General features: G+C 44.8%; 1 protein-coding gene across 2 annotated transcripts; it reads left to right on the forward strand.

Moving 5' to 3' along the window:
• Positions 1-12,864: 12,864 nt before the first annotated feature.
• Positions 12,865-16,187, forward strand: CHRAC1 (chromatin accessibility complex subunit 1). 2 transcript variants are annotated; one of them, XM_080938906.1, is made up of 4 exons: positions 12,865-13,020; positions 14,951-15,077; positions 15,643-15,778; positions 15,883-16,187. In XM_080938906.1, exons 1-3 carry the CDS (start codon positions 12,874-12,876, stop codon positions 15,756-15,758), a joined length of 390 nt encoding a protein of 129 aa, XP_080795032.1. In that variant the 5' UTR covers positions 12,865-12,873; the 3' UTR covers positions 15,759-15,778; positions 15,883-16,187. The 2 variants fall into 2 exon arrangements, with proteins under 2 accessions (XP_080795032.1, XP_080795031.1); XM_080938905.1 differs by having other exon boundaries at positions 15,643-16,187.
• Positions 16,188-19,957: the final 3,770 nt, after the last annotated feature.

Raw genomic sequence — 19,957 nt, forward strand, 5'->3', positions numbered from 1 at the left:
TGAATAGTGAATAAATAATTTTATTTAAAGTCAACACTTAATGTCTGGATAAATAGCTCAGTGCTTAAGAGCACATGCTGCTCTAACAGAGTACCAGGGTCCTGGGCCCAACACCCATCAGGTGGCTCACACTGTAATTGATCCAAACTCATTTCAATCTTCTCAGTGCCTCTGAGAGACAGCTCTACTGCCCAGGTGGATGTAAAGGGAAAGAAGGGGGCTCAATAGTAAATTAGCAGCAAGGTGGGATGCTATGCAGGTCTGGAGTTGTGCAACAGCTGAGTTCAGAAAAGGTCCCTGGAGGAACAAAGAATGTATCCCCTTTTCAAAACACTATCAAACAAGATTTGGGAGAAGAGAGAAGGCAACACTGATGTGTCGGCCAAAGCAAGGGCTGGGGGGGGGGGGGAATAGGGTCGAAATCACAAAACCTGGTGTCACTCAATCCATTCCTTGAATGAATAGAATGACTAAGTGAATGAATGAAAGGCTGTCTGCTCCGAATCCCTACGCCAGGCACCAGCCGGCCAATCAACGCCTTCGCCTGCAGCTCCGCCCCCAAGGCCACACACACTCCGCCACTGTCAGAGTTCCCTCCGACTGCTTGCAAACTCCGGAGTTGTGGATTACAATCCTTTCTGAGTCTACGCATGCTCAGCGGGGTCTAGGGAGACAGATTTAAAAGCGATTGGTCGGGAAACAACAAGCTCCGCCCGACTCCGCCCACCCCGGCTCGGGTCCTATCCACAGCCGAAGGCTCGCCTTTCCCAGCACCACCCCTCTGCCTGCCGCGCCCTGAGGCGGAACCTATCGTCAATCAGATTGAGAAAAGAGAGGGCGGGAACAGGAAGTGACGCACAGCACCAACGGAAGGCGGGCGGCCGGAGCTTGTTGCCCTGGGAACTGAGCTCTTGGCTACGTCAATCTTGCGTCATAGGTCGGTGGGCCTTGTACATTGTACGCGTGCGCGACCACATATGTGAACGCGGGAAGAACACTAATTTAGGCCAAAAATGGGCTCAGGGTCGCCTGTGAAAGCGGCCTGGATTGGAGGAAAACTGTGAGGTGTCTGGCCTGGGGCACCTTAGCGACCCAGAAGGTGGTGTAGGTGTCTTTGAAGTTTCAAACATTTTTTTTCATTTTCATTTTGAGACTGGAGCCCGAATAGCCCAGGCTGGCCTTAAACTCCCTTATTAGCTAAGGGTGACCTAGAACTCATGATCCCCAGCTTCCTTCCATCTGCGTGCTGAGACCACAGGTTTATATCATCACACCTGACTTATACTATGCTGAGGTTCAAACACGGGACCTCACGAGCCCTAGCCAATTTTTACCGACAAAGCTATACAGCCTCATCCCTTTCTGAGTTTGTATTCAAAACTCAGCTGTGCTGGAACACTTTATTCCGGAAACTTGTATTCACATCCTATTACTACTATTTGCTTTTATATATCATGTTTTTTTCTTTTTTCGTTTTACGACGCCTTGAAGCCAGTGTGGTGGTGCAAGTCTTTAGTTCCAGCACTCTGGAGGCAGAGGCAGGTGGTTCTCTGAGTTCAAGGCCAGCCTGGTCTACACACTGGAATAAACACACTGGAAACCCTGCCTGCCTCAAATAACTACAAAAACAACAAAAACCCGCCTTGATCATGCCTAAAGTTATTTTAAAAGAATAGTTTTTCATTCTCAAAGAGATTGTTAATTTGGAAAATACCTTGGAAACAATGTGTGCTTTCCAACTGTTACAGCATTGGTGTGAATTCTCAACAAAACAACTTTTCCCTTTAACATAATTTAACATTCTATTGGTATAGCTGTCTTGTTGAAGCAACAGATTTTTGAGTTAATATGAAATATTTTTCATACACAAGAACTGCCAAATTATATAATTTGATAGTTAACCTAAGAGTTGTATTTGTGCTAGAGTTTTTAAACAAAGCAGATTGCTCACTTGTAGAACCAGAAATACTGACAAAAACGTATAATCCAATTTTTAAAATGGAATTTTACGCTTCAGAGAAAATGTTTAAAAGTATTAGAAAATAAAAAACTCTTATCAAGAATTAATGGTAGGATCTGCAATTCCACTTGTGACCACCAGATGTCAGAAGGTGCTAGCAGCCCTGCTAGGAAAACAAGACATCTGGGTTGAATTAGGATCTAATTGCCTCAAATTGTCTCTGAAACCCAGGGTTTTGTCAGTCTGTCGGGGAGCCTGGGTCAGGGAGTTCTGGGCACATTCTGAGTAGAGAAGCCGAGGAAGAAATCATAACAGATTTAGCTGAATTAGCAGTGGTTTCATTTTTGAATAATGATTTAAGGATTCATGTTATACTGGGCACAGAGCTATGGAGGCAGAGGCTTGCCAGTCTCTATGAGTACAAGGCGAGCCTGGGCTACAGTCCCTTATCACAAAAAGACATAGATTCAGCTTTTTAGTTACATTACTTTATATTACATTGTATATTAAATGTCAAACACATTAATATGTATAATTATATATAACATATATAATATAATTGGAAATATAGACTGTATATATGTGGAGTTATTATTGCCTTATGATTAAGATATTGACCTGAATACTCCCTACCTCAAATATTACAACCTTAAATCGAATTTTTGCTTTTTTATTTATGTGCATATGTGGTTGTGTCTGTGATATCTTTATAGCATTGGAGCACGATTCTGACTCAGAGAAATAGCAGACAGGCACTGGGAAAATGGCTCTGCGGTTAAAGTACTTGTCACACAAGAGTGAAGACTGGATTTTGGATCCTGAGATGCCATGCAATACATTACATGTGGCCAGCCTGAAATGCCAGTCTCAGAAGCAAAGAGAAGGATTTCCTTGAGAAAGCTGCCTAGCAAGACTAGGTCTAGGAGCTGGGCTGTGGACTTCAATGAGGGACCTTTCAACAAAGAAGACAGAAGAGGATCAAGGAATATTCCCAACATCAACCTCAGGCCCCACATGCACATGTAGGAATGTGTAACACATGCCCACACAGATACACATATACATGCACCTAGACACATGCAAAGATATGTACACACATGCATACTACACACAGACACATGAAAAAGGGACAAATATTTCAATTAAGGGACAGAGAGATGGTTCTGTTGATCAAGTCTTTGCTCTCTGAGTGTGCAGACCTAAGTTAGAGCCCAGGACTCACATGAAGACCAGTCATGGTCATGTTCACTGGAGAAGTAAAAATGGAAGAATCTGGGGTATGGCTGGCAAGCTGGTCTAGCCAAAGAGTAAGCTGACCAAGCCAGCTCAGTCGGGCAACAGGTTTTCCAGGGAGGGAGCAAGAATTAAAAAGAAAATTAGACAACACTGCAGCATGACCCCAGCCAGTCCTGAGGCTAAAGCAATTTTATTTTTCCCCAGTTTGCTTTTATACCATTTTAAGATCGACTGTAATGAGGTCTGATCTACCTCTCAACTAGCTCTTTTTCTTTTTTTTTAATATCCTGCTCATTGTCCCCTCCTGGTTTTCCCCTTCCACAATCCTTTCCCCGTTCCCCCTCTCCTCATAACAACCCCCATAGCCCCCGACCCTAGCACTTCGAGTCTCTGGGAGGCTAGGTGCTTCCTCTCCCACTGAGGCCAGACAAGGCAGCCCAGCTAGAAGAGCCTATCTCACAGACAAGCAATAGTTTTTCAGATAGCCTCTGCTCCACATAAATGGGACCCACATAAAGGCGAACTGCAAATCTGCTACATATGTGCAGGGAGGCCTCGGTCTAGCTCATGGATGTTCTTTGGCTGGTGGTTCAGTATCTGAGAGCTCCAAGGATCCAGGTTAGTTGACTCTGCTGATCTTCCTGTGGAGTTCCTATCCCCTTCAGGGTCTGTAATCCTTTCTCATGTTCTTTCATAAGAGTCCCCAACCCCCTCCGCATACTGTTTGGCTATTGATGTCTGTATCTGTCTTACTGCTGGGTGGAGCCTTTTGAAGGACAACATGCTCCTGTCTGCAAGCATAACAGAGTATCATGAATAGTGTCAGGGATTGGTGCTTGCCCATGGGATGGCTCTCAAGTTGGGCTGGTTATTGGTTGGCCATTCCTTCAGTCTCTGCTCCATCCTCCATGCCTGCATTTCTTGTAGACAAGATAAATTCAAAGTTTTGGGAGTAAGTTGAAGTCTCTATCACTCCACTGGGGTTCCTGCCTGGCTGCAAGGAGTGGCCTCCTCTGGCCCCATATCCCCAATGCTGTGAGTCACAGCTAAGGTCACCCCCATTGATTCTGGGGTTCCTCCCTTATCCCAGGTCCCTGTCTTGTCCTGGAGATGCCCCCACCTACTCACCCCCCTCAGTTGTGGATTTCCATTCATTTTTATGGCCATACGCAAAAGAATATACCTTTTTCTTCGCACCTCATGGATCCTTCTCCAACACTGAGCAACTAGCTCTCGTCACTGGCTTCCAGCCTTGTTAGTCTTATTGCATACTAGTTTAGAAAGAATTCTATTCTCAGTCTTAACAGAAGGCCTTCCTCTTTCTCGCCTCAGGAAAAATAAATCCACCTTGAATGTCTCTTTTTGTTATTTCTCTTCAACTGACACTTTCCATGCATTGTTCTAATTTGATTTTTTTTTTTTTGTTGTTGTTGCTATGATAAACATTATGACCAAAAGCAACCTGAGAGGAAAGGGTTCATTCCAGCTTCCCTGTTACCATCTATCCTTGAGGGAAGCCAGGAACTTGAAGCAGGAACTGAAGATAATTGTTTGTGCTCAGGTTCATATACATCTCGCTTTGTTATGCAGCCAAAACCCAAGGCCCGTGGTAATACTCCCCACAGCTGGGCTCTCCTACATCAATTAGCAAACTAAGAAAATGCCCCCACAGATATGCCCATGGCTATTCTGATGAAGGTGGTTCCTCATGGGAGGCTTTTATGGTGTATCAAGCCCAGAACCAAAATGATCTGTTTTACCCTCATGCTCTCTCTTCTTGGGGATACAAATGCCCAGAGTTTGGGCTTCACTTGGATCTCTTCCCCTAATTCAGTCCTCCTAGAGAAGGTATCCTCGCCCTTTTGAGATATGCCAAAATGTTTCTTTTCTTTATCAATATAAAGTCCGAAGCTAGGTAACTCTCAACTTACTTCTGTACATTAAAATCGAAAATACTGACCTTGCCAAGTGTTGGCAAAGATAGGGAGACACCAGGCTTTGGACTCCGTGCTGAGAGAACAAAAACTATTACAGACAGTTTAGGATAAGGCTTGGCAGCATTTTTCATCCTCCACCCTACCACCACCACAATATGTGCCCACACTAATTTCCACTTAGGTGTTTATTAGGAGAAAAAAAATGTGGGTAAATGACCACAGTAAATTCAATCATAATGGCCACCAACAGGGGGGAAAAATCAAAAACAAACAAATGTTCAACAGGAAAATGGGACTACTACACAGCAAGAAAAAAGGACATCACAGTGAGGTAGAAGAATCTCAGATGTCTAGTGAAGGCAGTCTGACAGGAAGAGATGACAAGTATATTGGTATGAGGCTCTGGAGAAGACAGCTCTAATCCACAGTGACAGTCAAGGCAGGTGTGCCCCAGGGCCAGGTTAAAAGCTCACAGGAAGGGAAAATAGGCATTGGAGAGGGTTGGGGAGGGCTAGTAAGAATCTTCACATTTATTTTGATGTTTACACTGATGTACATATTTGTCCAACATCACTGAGACACTTAAAATGAGCGCATTTTGTCACATGGACTATCGTGCTCTGGCTGGGTATGGCATTCCGTACCTAGAATCCCGAGAATCATGAATTCCAGACCAGCCTGGGCTGCACACCAGCAAGTAAGGTATGCAGGGGAATTACCGCATTGTTCAAGACCCTCAATGTGAACTTGAGAACCACCAGCAAAGAAAGCTTATGGTGTCATCCATTCCTGTCCATCCCCACTGTGCATGTGCAGAGGTACATACACATGGAAAGCCAAGTACAAAAAAAAAAAAAAATCTCTAACAAGCAATCACCAACATGACCCCATTCCCGCCACTACCACTGAAAGAAGACATTTGTCAAGAGATTCCAGTGCAGCACCATATACTTTTAACTTCCTGTAATATTCTTTCTTTTCCATTATTTGTTTATTAATTTGTTTACTTGTTTGTTTTTGAGACAGATTCCCATAAATCATCCAGGTGGGTCTTGAACTCCTGTGCGTCAGAGCTACAAGCAGAACACACCAAGCATGTTCGGGTCCTGTCAGAATGCGTCACGTCTAAGTTTTTTACCCCACTGGACAGCAACAATAACTGTAAAGATAATTGATAAGGAAAAACATCCTAGCCAAGTGTGATGGCTTCTGTCTATAATCTCAGCCCTAAAGAGGCTGAGGCAGAAGCATTGCCAGTAATTCAAGGTCAGCCGAGGCTATACAGTGAAACCCTAGCTTCCAAAAGCTAACCAAATAAATAAGTAAATAAATTTTATCTTAAAAGGAACATTTTAATTCTTAGAGTCTATGTTCACAGAACATTTTAGTTATGTTATGATGGTGGTGTTCCAGAGATCTTATACATAGCCCAGTCAGGTTTCAAACTCCTGTTGTTGTTGTTTTTGGTTGTCTTGTTTTTCAAGACAGAGTTTCTCTGTGTAGCCCTGGCTGTCCTGGAACTCACTATGTAGATTAGGCTGACCTTGAACCTAAAGAGCCATCTGCCTCTGCCTCTGCCTTTGCCTCCAAGTTCTTGGACTAAAGGCATGCACCACCACCCAGCCAGGCTTCAAACTGTTTGTGTGACTGAAGAAGACCTAGAATATCTAATCTTCCTGCTTCTACCTCTAAAGCCTTAAATGCTTTAGAAGTTAATATTTGTTTTTATTTTGTGTATGTGTTCATGTCTGAGTGCACATGTGTATGGGGGGTATTTAGGTAAAAGCCAAAGGTCAATACTGTATGTTCATAGCTTTACCTTATTTTTTGCTGTTATTGTTCTGTTTTGGTTTTGTTGTTTTGAGACCAAGTCTTGCTATATAGCTATGGTGGCTTGGATGACAATAGCCCACAAAGGCACATGTATTTGAATGTTTAGTCACCACTGAGTGTAACTATTTGACAAGAATTTAAGAATTAAGAGATGTAACCTTGCCAGATGAAGGTGGTGGTGGTTCATGTCCTTAATCCCAGCACTCGGAGGCAAAGGCCAGCCTGGTCTACAAAGGGAGTTCTAGGACAACCAAAACCCTTTCTCAAACACAAAACAAAGCAAAATCAAGAGATGTGGTCTTGTCAATGGGGGCAGACACTTTTCAGTTTTGAAAGCCCACACCAAGCCCAGTCCCCCCCCCCCCGTGTGTGTGTGTGTGTGTGTGTGTGTGTGTGTGTTCAACTTTGTCGGGCCTGGGGTCCAACTCAGATCATCAGGCTTTGTGGAGAGGACCTTTAACCAGTGAGCCATTTTGCCAGGCCTGCTGTTTGGGGTTTTGAGCCTATCCTGGCCGGAAACTCCTTAAGTATCTAAAAGTGACCTTGAATTGACCCACCTGCTTCTACTGTCCTAACCCTTCAGGCATATGTCACTACACTCACGTGGTTTTGGTGGACTGAGACAACACACTGAAAACCTACAAAAGTAACATTTTCATGTTTATAAATGCTGAAATCTTTAGAAACCATTGAAGTTAAATCCTTAACTTACTTGACAGAACCCATAGTTTTGAGAATTTCTTACAAGTCTCTTTGTTAGTGATGTCAAACCAACCAGTACCGGACCTTCAGTCTTGGTTAGGGTGGTACAGGAGTGGAGAAGAAGGGCCTTGTGGGTATTTTTATATGCATGTGCAGAATTACAAATTACATTTTAATAAGTGAATAGCTTTTAGACAAATATAAGGGTATTTTTTGAGGCAAAGTCTTAAGTCTTGGCACCCATTATGTAGATAATCGAGATCCCTCTGCCTCTGCCTTCTCAGTTCTGGTATTACAGTCAGGTGTGTGTCCTTATGCTGGAAATATACAGGTTTTGAGTATTTGTAATATTCTGGTCAGTAGTCTTTATATATATATATATATATATGTATATGTATGTATATTTTAGCTGTCTTCAGACACATGAGAAGAGGGCATCAGATCCATGACCAAAAGCAAGTTGAAGAGGAAAGGGTTTAACCTCACTTCCATTACCACACCACAGTCTATCATCAAAAGGAGCCAGGGAAGGAGCGTATGGCAGGAACCTGGAGTCAGGAGTGGAAGCAGAAGCCATGGCGGAGTACTGCTCACTGGCTTGTTCTTCACTGGCTTGCTCAGCCTGTTTTTCTTATAGGACCACCAGCCCACCAGCTAGAGTGGGCCCTAGCACATCAATCATCAATCAAGAAAATGCACCACAGATTTGCCCTCAGGCCAATCTGTTTGGGGCAGTTTCTCAGCTGAGGTTCCCTCTTCCCAAGTGAGCGGGAAGCTCAGTGTGCAGGGTTTCCATAGCTGCATCGTCTCAGCTCTTTCTTTCCTAGCTGTGGGGATGCCACTCTCCTGAGCTAGCTGACTTTCATTCAGTTACTATGACAACTACAGTGACCGAAAGCAACTTAGGGGAGGAAAGGGTTTATTTCAGTTTTACAGTCCAGTCTAGAGGGATGTCAGGGCAGGAATTCAAACAGGAACTTGAAGCAGAAACCATTGAGGAACACTGCTCATTGGTTCACTTGCAGATCCAGGCTTAGTTAGCCTTCTTATGTAAGGCAGACACTCCAGGGAAAAGTGTTTTCCACAGTAGGTTAGACCTATATCGATTATCAAATAATTCCCCATATATATGCCCACAGACAATCTGTTCTGGAAACCCCTCCATTGAAAGTCCCTCCTCTGGTGACTGTAGGCTGTGTTAAGGTGACAGTTAAAGGTAAGTTAGTTAGTAACAATCAGCTGTGAATTCAACTTATATTCAATGCGTGTCTAGGCAAGATTGAAGGCAAGTGACCTGCAACCTCTTCAGCATGGAAGCCCCAGAAGAAAAGACACTCCATGGGCCATCAGAGGTCTTACCTCACAGTTCAAAGTCTCTGGCCATGTTGTTTTCAACAGACACTCCCTTTAATGACTGTAGATAACTCAAGGAGCTGTTTTGCTGGGCCATGCTGCCCCTGAAGTCATCTCTCGGCACCAATGCATCGGTTCAGAAAACTAGCCTCTAGATCCACCCAGTCTGGCTGAGTGCAAAGCTACAATAAGCACAGCTGCCTCCACACACCTTTATTTAGGAGCACACCCTTAAATGTGCTCAGCTGTAGCTGAGAGTAAAGCTTATTTGGAAGGTGCATCAGCACGGGAATCGGCCCCTGAAGGTACCCACCTGCCTTGCTTAGTCACCAATACACACATAGAGGGAGGGGACACACAGCCAAACACTGCTTTCAAGAGTGTGGAGGGAGGTGGGGGACTACTCAGAAGCAGGAGGGAAGATGCTGCCTGGAGGTAAGGCAGCTGTTTTACCCTTGCCCTGGAGCCAAGGAGCCAACTGGTCCCACTCTGAGTGTCTACGTAGTTGCTGTCCTTCACTGAGCCTTTTGCAGTCACCACCAAATGCCAGCATCTTCTAGCAAAGCAGGCAACCATGTATCTTCTTCCCTTCTCGGTGCACTCACATATGCTGCTCTTGGTGACATAAATGAGCTGTCAGAGGCTCCCAGTAGTAGCTAGTGCTCTGGCGAGTGATTTAGAGGGTCAGAAATGAATGGGGACACACTTCTTGGGAGCTGAGAAGATTGAACTCTCGCTGGGCTCTTTACAATGCAGGGAGGTCAACCCCTGTGGTGATTGTCAACTTGACAGAATCTAGAGCCTAGTAGCCTAGTTACTTGTCTGTAGAGAGAATATCTTGTGTATTGTATGGATGTCTCACCTGTCAATTAAAAAGCCTATGGCCTGTCTATGGCTTAGACAGGAAATAAAGGTGGGACATCTAGTAGAGAGAAAGGATTCTGGAAGAGAGCCAGTTGGGAGATTTGCCAGGAAGATGTGATGAGAGGGACAGTACCTGAGCACAGGTAGCCAGCCACGTGGCAGAATGTAGGCTGGAATAGATGGGATATTTTAAGTTATATCTAGTTAGAGAAGAGCCTACCTATATGGCCAAAGTATTTGTAAATATCTTTTGAGACTGAGTGTTATTTCTGGAAGCATGCGGTTAGGATGAAGACCCAAAGCTTAACTTCTACATGGGTCTGCAACCTAGTAGACTGAGTTAATCTAGTGAGAAGACCTCATCCTAACTTGCCAGGTTAAAGACAAAACCAGCTGAGTGCCAGCACTTGTCCCTCTGTTTCCTGATTGCTGGTATAAATGTGACCAGCTGTTTGAAGATCCTCCAGTTGGGACTTTTCTGCCATGACTGACTATACCCTTCCTTCCCTAAGTTGGCCAGCTCTTTTGTCATAATAACTTAAGCAATGGGTATAATAGTCTTCGGTGCTCTGCTGTTTTAGGCTGAAGCTCACCTTTCTCTGAAATGGTAGGCACTTGCCCTTTCCAGCATGACTATCTCAGCTGTTCCTTTCCCTACTTCCCAAAGGACTGCAACATCTACATACGACTCAGTTCCCTCAGCTCTGTTCTTTGGGAATTCTCATTTCTCTGAACTTTTATAGACATTTTCCTTTTTCCATCTCCTCATGTCCTGTTTAAAAACACACTCAAAACAAGCCATAGAAAAACAATCAGTTAAACAGACAAGCCAAAAAACCCTCAAGGGCCAGTCTGATAGCATGTCCTGAGTTTTCTGGCCATGCCCTAGTGCTTGCTGCTGGAGGTTCAGATCTGGGCATTTTGACATTCTTAGCCTCTTGAGGTATTAAAAGGTACCAGGGAGTGGTGGTGTCAATGTCACACACACATTTTAATCCCAGCACGGAGGAGACAGAGGCAGGTCGATCTCTGTGAGTTCAACACCAGCCTGGTCTAGAGCTAGTCTCAGGACAGCCATGGTTATGTGAAGAAAACAAAACAAACAACAAAAAAGACAGATTGCAAAATATCAGGGAAACTTTATTCAAAGCAAAACAATACAGATTAGGAAGGTGCTGTCAAGAAAATAGTGGGTCACATGAGTGAAGACACTCGGGGGCCTCAGGTCATTATTGCCCTGGCTTCTGAGATCTGAAGGAAGGGAAGCTAGTTACTAAGGGGTGTAGTTTAGGTGCTTCACTATTTTGACAGATTACAATCTCTTTTCTACTTTACATGTCCTCAATAATGTTTGATTTTTAACTGCACGTACATCCAGTAAGATGGTAAAAGGGGTTTTCCTAAAACTTTAAGGACAGTTTACCTTATTGTGCACATACTCCAAACTAGCTCTGGCTGATCTCCTTCTTTCATTACCAGAACACAACCAAATAGAATCTAAGTTTGATACCAACTAAGTGGAAGAGAAACATTCCAGTGTTCACAGCCGTGTGTGTCTGTGTGCCAACCCTCCCACGAATGATGGGGAGGGAGGGTGGTGTCAGAGGCTGTTAGTGGCATTGTTCAGAAGTGTGCACAGCCCAAGCCTAGTAGCATCCCAGCTTCCTAAACAGGCCTATGCTTGTCTGTCTCACTGTGTGAGAGGTAGCACATAAGAGACAGACAAAACTCATCTTGTCCCAGTGGCTTTTCTTTGCTTCAGATCTGAGAACAAACATCACAGGTATGACACTTCCCATTGGAAATGGTATTCTTTTCCAGTACATCTGGGTGAACATAGTCTTGTTGAGAGCAGGCAGCATGGCTAGCTTGCTCACTGACTGTGCCTTTGTGCCTGAGACTAACACAACATCTATGGTCTCAACCATACAAAGTATTCAGGAAAAAAAAAACATCCCTGCTGACTGGACATGTAGAAATCTCTCATCACTGTTCCCTAACAGTCCAGCAACTACTCATGCATTCACAAAGCACATATCAAAGGTACCTAGAGGTAGGCATTGGACAAGAATGTGCCTAGGCTCTATACAGCAGCTACCTCATACATTTAAAAGACTTTAAACATGTACAATATCAGTATGTATGGGGATCTTAGAACCAATCCCCCATAGAAACTGGGGGCCAGTTGTATTTATTACTGGATTAGGATACACTATGGTAAAGACAACACTGAAATCAAACATGATCCAACCTACAACACCTTGCCAATTTAGTTCCTCCAACTATACTTAGTGCCAATTTTACTAATCTTTGTCCTCTTCAGACAACATCAACTTTACTTTCATTCTACAACTCATCTAGGCAGAATCCCACCATCTCATGGTTTCATCTGCCATGGAGTCCCACTTTTTGATACTCTTGGACACTGCCCTCCGGACCACTACTTGATAGGATGTTTCTAATAGTCTCCATTCTACCTCGTCCCTGCCTTCTATTCCTTAAGGTAAGGTCCATATTCAACAAGAGCTTGTGTGGCCAGGCTGGCCTAGAACTCGTGGTGATTCTTTTGAATTTTGTGGTGGAATTACAGAAGACTCAAGAACCATTTAGTTCACTTATCTGCTTAAAAGGTTAATCCCCATAAGCCTCAAGACATGGGTAGGGGGTGCCTTTCCTCCCTATTCTCCTGGCCAAGCTGTTGCCATGGTTCGTTTTACTATGAGTGGCACATGCTTGCTGGCTCCCTTCAGAACATGAACTCATAAGACATTTTTCCTTCTTCAACTTTTGAAAGGACCGGTCTGTGCAGCTCGGGACTTCCCGAAAGCACTAGGACTCCTGAAAGCGCTTCTTCCAGTCGACTGCTTCGGCATTTCCGAGGGTTTTTTCCCCCTGGGCGCTGTCTCCCGGGCTTTCAGGCCACCACGCTACACAGCGTCTGCGCAGGCGCGGCCGCGCGGGGCATCACGGGCCGCTCGGACGCGGAAGATGGCGGACGCGGCCGTGAGTAAGGACAAGTGCGGGGAACAGCGGCTCGTGTCGCTGCCCCTGTCCCGCATCCGAGTCATCATGAAGAGCTCTCCTGAGGTGTCGAGCATCAACCAGGAGGCATTGGTGCTCACAGCCAAGGCCACGGTGAGCGGCCGGCGGGGCGGCGAGAGGGGCGGGCGCGGGTACCAACCGCCCCTCAGGCTCCGCACACGCCTGGCCTTTGAGTGCCCTGCGGGAGCCTCGGCCTCTTTCTGCGCCTGCGCACTACACACCGCCTTCGCTCCCATGGTCTCAGCTCCGCCCACTGCACCTCCCGCTGTCCTTTGCGTTGCTTTCGCTCTGCATGATCACTTCGTTCCCAGCGTTCTCTGCGTTCCGCCTACCGCGTCACTCCCGCCGTGCCTCGCGCGCGCAATGAACTTAGTGTGCGGCTGCGCAAGTTGACGCGTGTCTATGTAGTGCAGGAGGTTGGACTGTCTATACTTAATTTCTGTCGCTGACTTCCCACGGAGTGATGCAGGGTTCTCGAAGCTTCAGCCCTCAGGACTCTGGTGGTAGTCAGGTTTTACGCAGACAGCCTCTGATCACAAACCGTATAGAGACAAACGATAACTGCACAGCCCCCTGCTAAAACACATCGCTTTATATTCTTATTTTATATTTCGAGACAGCTCTCAGTATGTTTCCTTACCCTGGAACTCTAGACTAGGATTACCTCAAACTCAAAAAAGACCTGCTTGCCTCAGCCTACCAAGTGCTGCTGGAATTTTAAGGCTTGTGCAACCATGCCCTGCTACCCTGGTCTTGGCCCTTCTAAATACTGGGATTAAAATTTCCTGACACTCTTCCTGGTTTAAAGTTTGGACTTGACAGTGGTAGGCTGGGAACCTTACCTTTCTGAGACCCAACCGTGATTACTGGCTTTACGTTCTTTTCCAGCCTCTGCTTCTACAACTTCAGTGTGTGGTATTTTTTTACAATATTTGTACCAAAGGAGGTACAAATCTTGTGACTGCAACAGAGTCAACCTTAAGTAGAGCCTGACAAAATACAGTAGTTCCCCCAGACAGCCTTGGATTGGTCCTGGAAAGCCAAATACAAATCTTAGGATAACAAGCTCTTTTAGACAGTGGTGCATATTTACATGTAAACTGTACATGTCTCATTTTAAAATCATCTCAAGATCACGGAGGACTTCCTCTTACTTCTGTGTGGTGCTGGGATTCACGTTTAGTGTAAGATTCATTCTAGCATTAAGGACCTAAGCACTATGCAGACAGTTCTCTGATCACTTATTAGCTGAAATAATATTGAACCTTGGGGAAGGCTCAGTTTTATTTCTGAGTATTGGGATCTTGTCAGTTCCACACCTAGAAGGTACTTGGGCAAAATGAGATGTCACTTTTCAGCCTGAGATTGTTGGTTTTTATTACAGTCATGAGTAAACAACCTTCGACAAGGGATTCAAATAGACTGAAAATGTAAGACACAGATATGTGGCAGCTCACATCTGTAATAAAATCCTTTGCAAGCCAGATAAAATTTGGTTGGTTTCTCTGTGTAGCCCTGTGTGTCCTGGAACGCTGTAGACCAGGCTAGCTTTGAACTCAGAGATATATCTACCTCTGTCTCTCAAGTGCTGGGATTAAAGGTGTCTGCCACCATGCCCAGACAAATAAATTTTTTGAATGGTCTTTTACTCCATTTTGTGTAGGCTGGTGATACTCCACCCTCCTTTTCAGACCACTGCTCACGTAGCCCAGACTGGCCTTGAACTTGTTATATATAGCCACAGCTGCCCTCGATTTCCTGTGCCTCTTCCCTACACCCCAGGGCTGATAGGATAGTGTGCACCACAGCACCCCTGACGCCACCTCAGCTCAGCCGGGAACTGCCTGCTGCTTCCTGACTTAGACTCATGCTTCCTTTCTGGTTTTATGCTTGTTGCCTGTAAACCGATTTCCTGTCATTTAAGTTAAGGAACCAAGATAATCCAAAGTATTAATGGAATTTTAAACTTCATAAAATGTATGGTGGGTTTTTGACAGAAACCTTTCATTTTTTGTTGGTTTAGGAACTCTTTGTTCAGTATCTAGCCACCTCTTCCTACAGACATGGCAGTGGCAAAACCAAGAAAGCACTGACATACAGTGACTTAGCCAGCACTGCGGAGGATTCAGAGACACTCCAGTTTCTTGCAGGTACCTAATCTTTGGGACATTGTGGTTGGAAAAAAACCTGTAGTGAGGTATTCTTCCTTTATTGTTCTGCTTGTGCCTCAGTGTGTCCTGATCTGGCACAGGGAGGTGTTGCTGGCCTTCTCTGTTTGAACCCACCAAGAAGCCAGCCGTATATAGAAGGTGCTTCCATGGCCAAGCAGATCCACTCAGAGCTGTATGCTTGTCCTGTTCCCCCACCCCAAAACAGAGCAGCTGGTGCATGTAACCATGAATCAGGCTCTGACTAGAAAGAGCTTCAGTCTAGCCTAGGGGCCAGCTCAGCCTCTCTCAGCTAGCTTGGACAGTGTTGTTCACAAAATCAGGTGATAGAAATACGTTTACCAGTTGTCGAATGTGAACAGGTCTGTAAGCATGCACCAGGAAACAATGCCCCTTTCTGTGACTCTTCACCTAGAAGCATACCTGGATTTAATCTTGTTTAGAAGGTATTCTAGGGTTAAAAGTGGAAATAATAAATTTTGAAACTTGGATCATTGTAGTCATAGTTCACCATAACCAATTATTGACAGTGTTTTCTGCTTTTAAGATATATTACCAAAGAAGATTTTAGCTAGTAAGTACCTGAAAATGCTCAAAGAGAAGAGGGAGGAAGAGGAGGACAATGATGACGACGGAATCGACCTTGGTGAAGCCCTGGTATAGGCCAGAAAGAAGAGCTCTCAGTGAGTCCCGTGAGCACACACAAGGGCAGACTAACAGCTGTGACGCAGAAGGACTGCAGCTTTGTCTTACTCAGACTTGCAGCTTGTTGCATTTCCTCTTGCAGTGGAAAGGACTGGACAGCAGCCTCCTCCACAGACCCTTCAGCCATCTCCTGTCTCCCACTAGGAAGAGTCCTGGGCAGATGGCACTGCTCTGGCTTTGGGCGCAGCAGCACACACCCCTGAGCTCCACTCGGACTTGCAGGGAAGACCTGGGAAGCTCCTGTGGTTGCGCGGACACCCTGCTGTCACAAACAGCTACATGCATACTGTGCTGCCTTTGACTTTCTTTTTAAAAAGGGGACTATGCAGTTTTATTGTATAGAAATTTGCTTTTCTTTTTTCATTAAAGGTCTGTCTGTATTTTACAGTAACATGCTTTATTGGGGTGGTTTTAGGGGCTTTGTGAAGTTTCATTGTGAGCATTTCAGGCTGGAAGTGATGCAGGCAGGATGTGTGCGTAGCTCAGCACTAACAGATAAGTAGCTGCCTCATTTCCTGAGAAGAGCCCCAGCTCATCCATCACATGCAATTGAAGCAGCAGTCTTCACCAAAAAGCAAGTTGGGGAGAAAACGGTTCACTCAGTTTACACCGCTACATCAATGTTCATCACCAAAGCAAGTCAGGATATATGTGTGCTCCTTCCTGGCTTGTTCATTCTGTTTTCTTAGAGAACCTAGGACTACCAACCAAGGGATGACACCACCCACAATGGGCTTGGCCCTTCCGCATTGATTATTGCGGAAAATAGCTTACCGCTGGATCTCTTGGAGGAAAACGTTCATTAGCTGAGGCTCCTTTCTTTTGATTTTATCAAACTGACACAAGCAGCCAGTTCACCAGACAAGCGGGGCATTGGGGACAGTTCTGTTTTGTATCATGTATATCAAGCAGAATCATCTTATGGCCTATAAAACTAGACAAAAAGTTTTATTTTTGTTTTAGTCTTGCTGTATAGACCAAACCCAGGCTGGTCTATACAGTCCTGCTTCAGCTTCTCAAGTATCAGGGATAAGAAGGGCGTGCCAGTCCTGTTGGCTGTTAATTTGTAGTTTGTTACAAATCAATATACAGACCACCCAGAGTATTGCATGCCACTCCATAGTCAACCCCTGTCCCTTACCTAATGACCACCATTTCTCTCTTCCCCCTTCAGTGGCTTGTTATGTAAGCCCTAGCCAGCTCAGAACTCTTGGTAGACCAGTTGGCCTGGCTTTGAATTTGGAGATCTCCCCTCTGCCTGAGTGTTCGGATTAAAGGCAGCATTTGAATTCAGAGATCTCCCCTTTGCCTGAGTGCTCGGATTAAAGGCAGCAGATCCTCTCTGCCTGCTTTACTTGATGCATCTGTTTCTTAAAATGATTTAAAATAAGCCACTTAAAAATCCACTGAATTGGTCACATGCAATCACATCACCACTATTAACAGTTCTAACAGCCTCTTGAAAAATCTCTTGCCATCATCTCCATCCCCATGTTACCCTGGCAACCACCGAGCTGCCCTTTGTACCAGTAGAAAAGACTGGCTGAAAAGAGCTGGGTTGCTCACAGGTTTGACAGGACTTGCTTTGCCACCTTGTTCCGTTCATCTGAGGGACTTTCAGTTGCCTGGGCTTTCTCAGCCCACCTCTCCCCTCTCTCCAGCACCAGCTGCACACTTGTCACTCAGACACACGAGTCAAATCAGTTAGGAGAGAGGCCTTCAGGGATTGGAGAGCTCTGCAGTGTTTACCCAGCTTAGGAGAGAGCAGGCATAAAAATCAATCAGGACCCAGTTCTAATACCTCACACAATGTTCTCTTGCCTGCAGTGCTCATCAACCTTGGGTGATGCAGAACTCTGGGAGCCAGTACAACCTTTGGGGACAGTCCCTGGCTCTGCAGAACAGGACCCAACCCCTGGGGAAAGGTGTACTTTACCAGGGAAACTGGACTCAGCCTGTTCATATGATAGCACACTCTCCAGGGGGACAGTGAGTAATGGACAACTTTAGAAGAGGCAGCTGTAAATATGAGGAATTTTATTTTATTTTTTGCTGACATACTATGTGGCAAAACAAAATTGACACCATACAAAATAACTTTATAAAATACCATTCACATCATATTATATCAGATTTACAGCATTCTGTGCATGTTAGGGGCTACATAAGGAGGTGGGGAAAAAAAAACACACACAACAACACTATACCAAACCTTTAGTGTTAGTTTATACACACTACAGTAAGAAGAACAACATAAGTAGCTGTTAGGTTTCCCATGAATTTATTGCAAAAATAGTGCAAACTATTTAACCTAGGAAACTGTGAAAACAGGCTAGAAAGGACCCAGCTAAGCTTAAACAGGACAGGAGATGTGCAGTGTCTGAGCATCCAGCTTCCTTCACCAGCTGTTCTGTCCATCCATGCAGACCACCCGGCTGACTGCTGAGAATGATGTGAAGGCTGTCACCTCCAGACCAGGCTGCGTGCCGCCAGTGTCTTAGGGTCATGCTACTTCCTCAGTGGACACCCATGAGGTCTGTGTGTAAAAGTTAAGATGCCACAACTTTGCAATGGAGGTACCCACCCTTAGGTGATGCGGAGAAGGGAATCCAAGCAGCATGAACACAAAAGATGTCAACGGCACGGCCCGCTGAGAAGCGTAGTACCCTTTTCCTCAGGTGTGCTTGGGTAAAGATTCCTAATGTAGGATGACCTTTAGAACCATATACTGTAGGGGAGGGAGAAAACAAGGATACTAACTTTTGAGGTTTTTCTTTCAACAGACTATTAGGGTCCAAAAAGCATAATACCAGAACAAAAGAAAGTAAAACATAATGATACATAGAAAATCAAAACAAAACTAAACTAAAAAATCCAAATGCAGCACACACAGGTCTTGACTTGAGGTACCTATGTCATTTTCATCACCTGCCCAAAGTACACGTCAGGTTAAAAGAAAATGCTTCCAGCGAGCCAACTGTAGGGCATTGATTACAGAGAAAGTGCAACAGCTCTGAGTTCCATATGCAGCATTAACGGGGGGGTATTCTATAAAATATAGCTTAAGTATCACCAACGGGGGGGGGGGATTCTATAAAATATAGCTTAAGTATCAACCTGATGGAAGCTTAAAAGAACAAAAAACAAAACCCACACACATCTAACTAGAATCATCTCTTTTTTTCTTGTTTTCCTTTTCTTTTTTTTTGAGATCCTGCAAAGGAAAGGGGTGGGGGGCAGAGAAAGAAGGGAGGGGGCAGGGCTCCCCAAGTCACCTTTTGGAGGTTTGCCACCAGTACAGTTGGTTCTCTCCTAAAACTCAGAGATCTCTTTAAAAGAGACAAACTATGTACTACAGGAAAGACCCCTAAAACTGTGATCTCTTATTGGTATAAAATCAAATTCATAAAACTCCAAAATATTGTGTTCCCTCCAAAGAATTATGGCAGAAAAGGTTGTAATAGTAGGAAAAGTTGTAAACTGACAAATATAAAGGTGTGGAAAGTCATTGATCTCCGGTCTTATTTTCTTACCAGTCAGTGTTCCTGACTTCAGAAACCACAGGCTGCCGCAGAATGCGCATCCTCCCCGCCTCCGGCCCGGCCTCCAGACAGCCTCTGCTCCTGGCGGTTAGCACCTTCACAGTGCAAACCAGGAGATGGGATCGACAACAGTCCATTTGCTGTTTGTGAAAGAAAGTCTTACACAGAACATGCCAGGGGAGAGAGACGGACAGCAGAAAAAGCAGAGACAAAGGACTTGGGTGTCAGCTTTGGGGGTTGCCCCTTCAAATGGCACCGGAAGTGAGAGCTATGAATACATGCATAAAAGAGCTGGGTATGTGATGTGTAAATCTGCTCTTGGGCACATTTCCCTCTCTGTTTCCCAAGAGGGCAGGTTAGGATCCCGGTATACTATGGCAGTTGCATGACACACTTGCACGGTCAGTTGGGCTTCCCACTTGCAAGAGAAAATGACTATTCTGAATTTCAAAAACTGCATTAGGGTTAATATAAAAGGCACAAAATAAATAAAAAGTTATTTTAAAGAAACGGAAATGATGTTTTCAAGTTTCATGTGGAGTGGAGTTAGTTATGTCCCACTGTTTGGTTACTTTTCCCAATTTAATTTGACAGACTTAATTAATAGCACCCAAC

The sequence above is a fragment of the Micromys minutus genome (genome assembly GCF_963924665.1).
Source record: "Micromys minutus genome assembly, chromosome: 27".
NCBI classification, from domain to species: domain Eukaryota; kingdom Metazoa; phylum Chordata; class Mammalia; order Rodentia; family Muridae; genus Micromys; species Micromys minutus.

What these genes read in the sequence shown, in the direction of transcription:
- CHRAC1 (XM_080938905.1), top strand. Translation starts at nt 12,874, where the DNA reads ATGGCGGACGCGGCCGTGAGTAAGGACAAGTGCGGGGAACAGCGGCTC. An exon ending in TGCTCACAGCCAAGGCCACG is followed by an intron (nt 13,021 to 14,950) that starts GTGAGCGGCCGG and finishes TTGTTGGTTTAG; the next exon opens with GAACTCTTTGTTCAGTATCT. An exon ending in GACACTCCAGTTTCTTGCAG is followed by an intron (nt 15,078 to 15,642) that starts GTACCTAATCTT and finishes TCTGCTTTTAAG; the next exon opens with ATATATTACCAAAGAAGATT.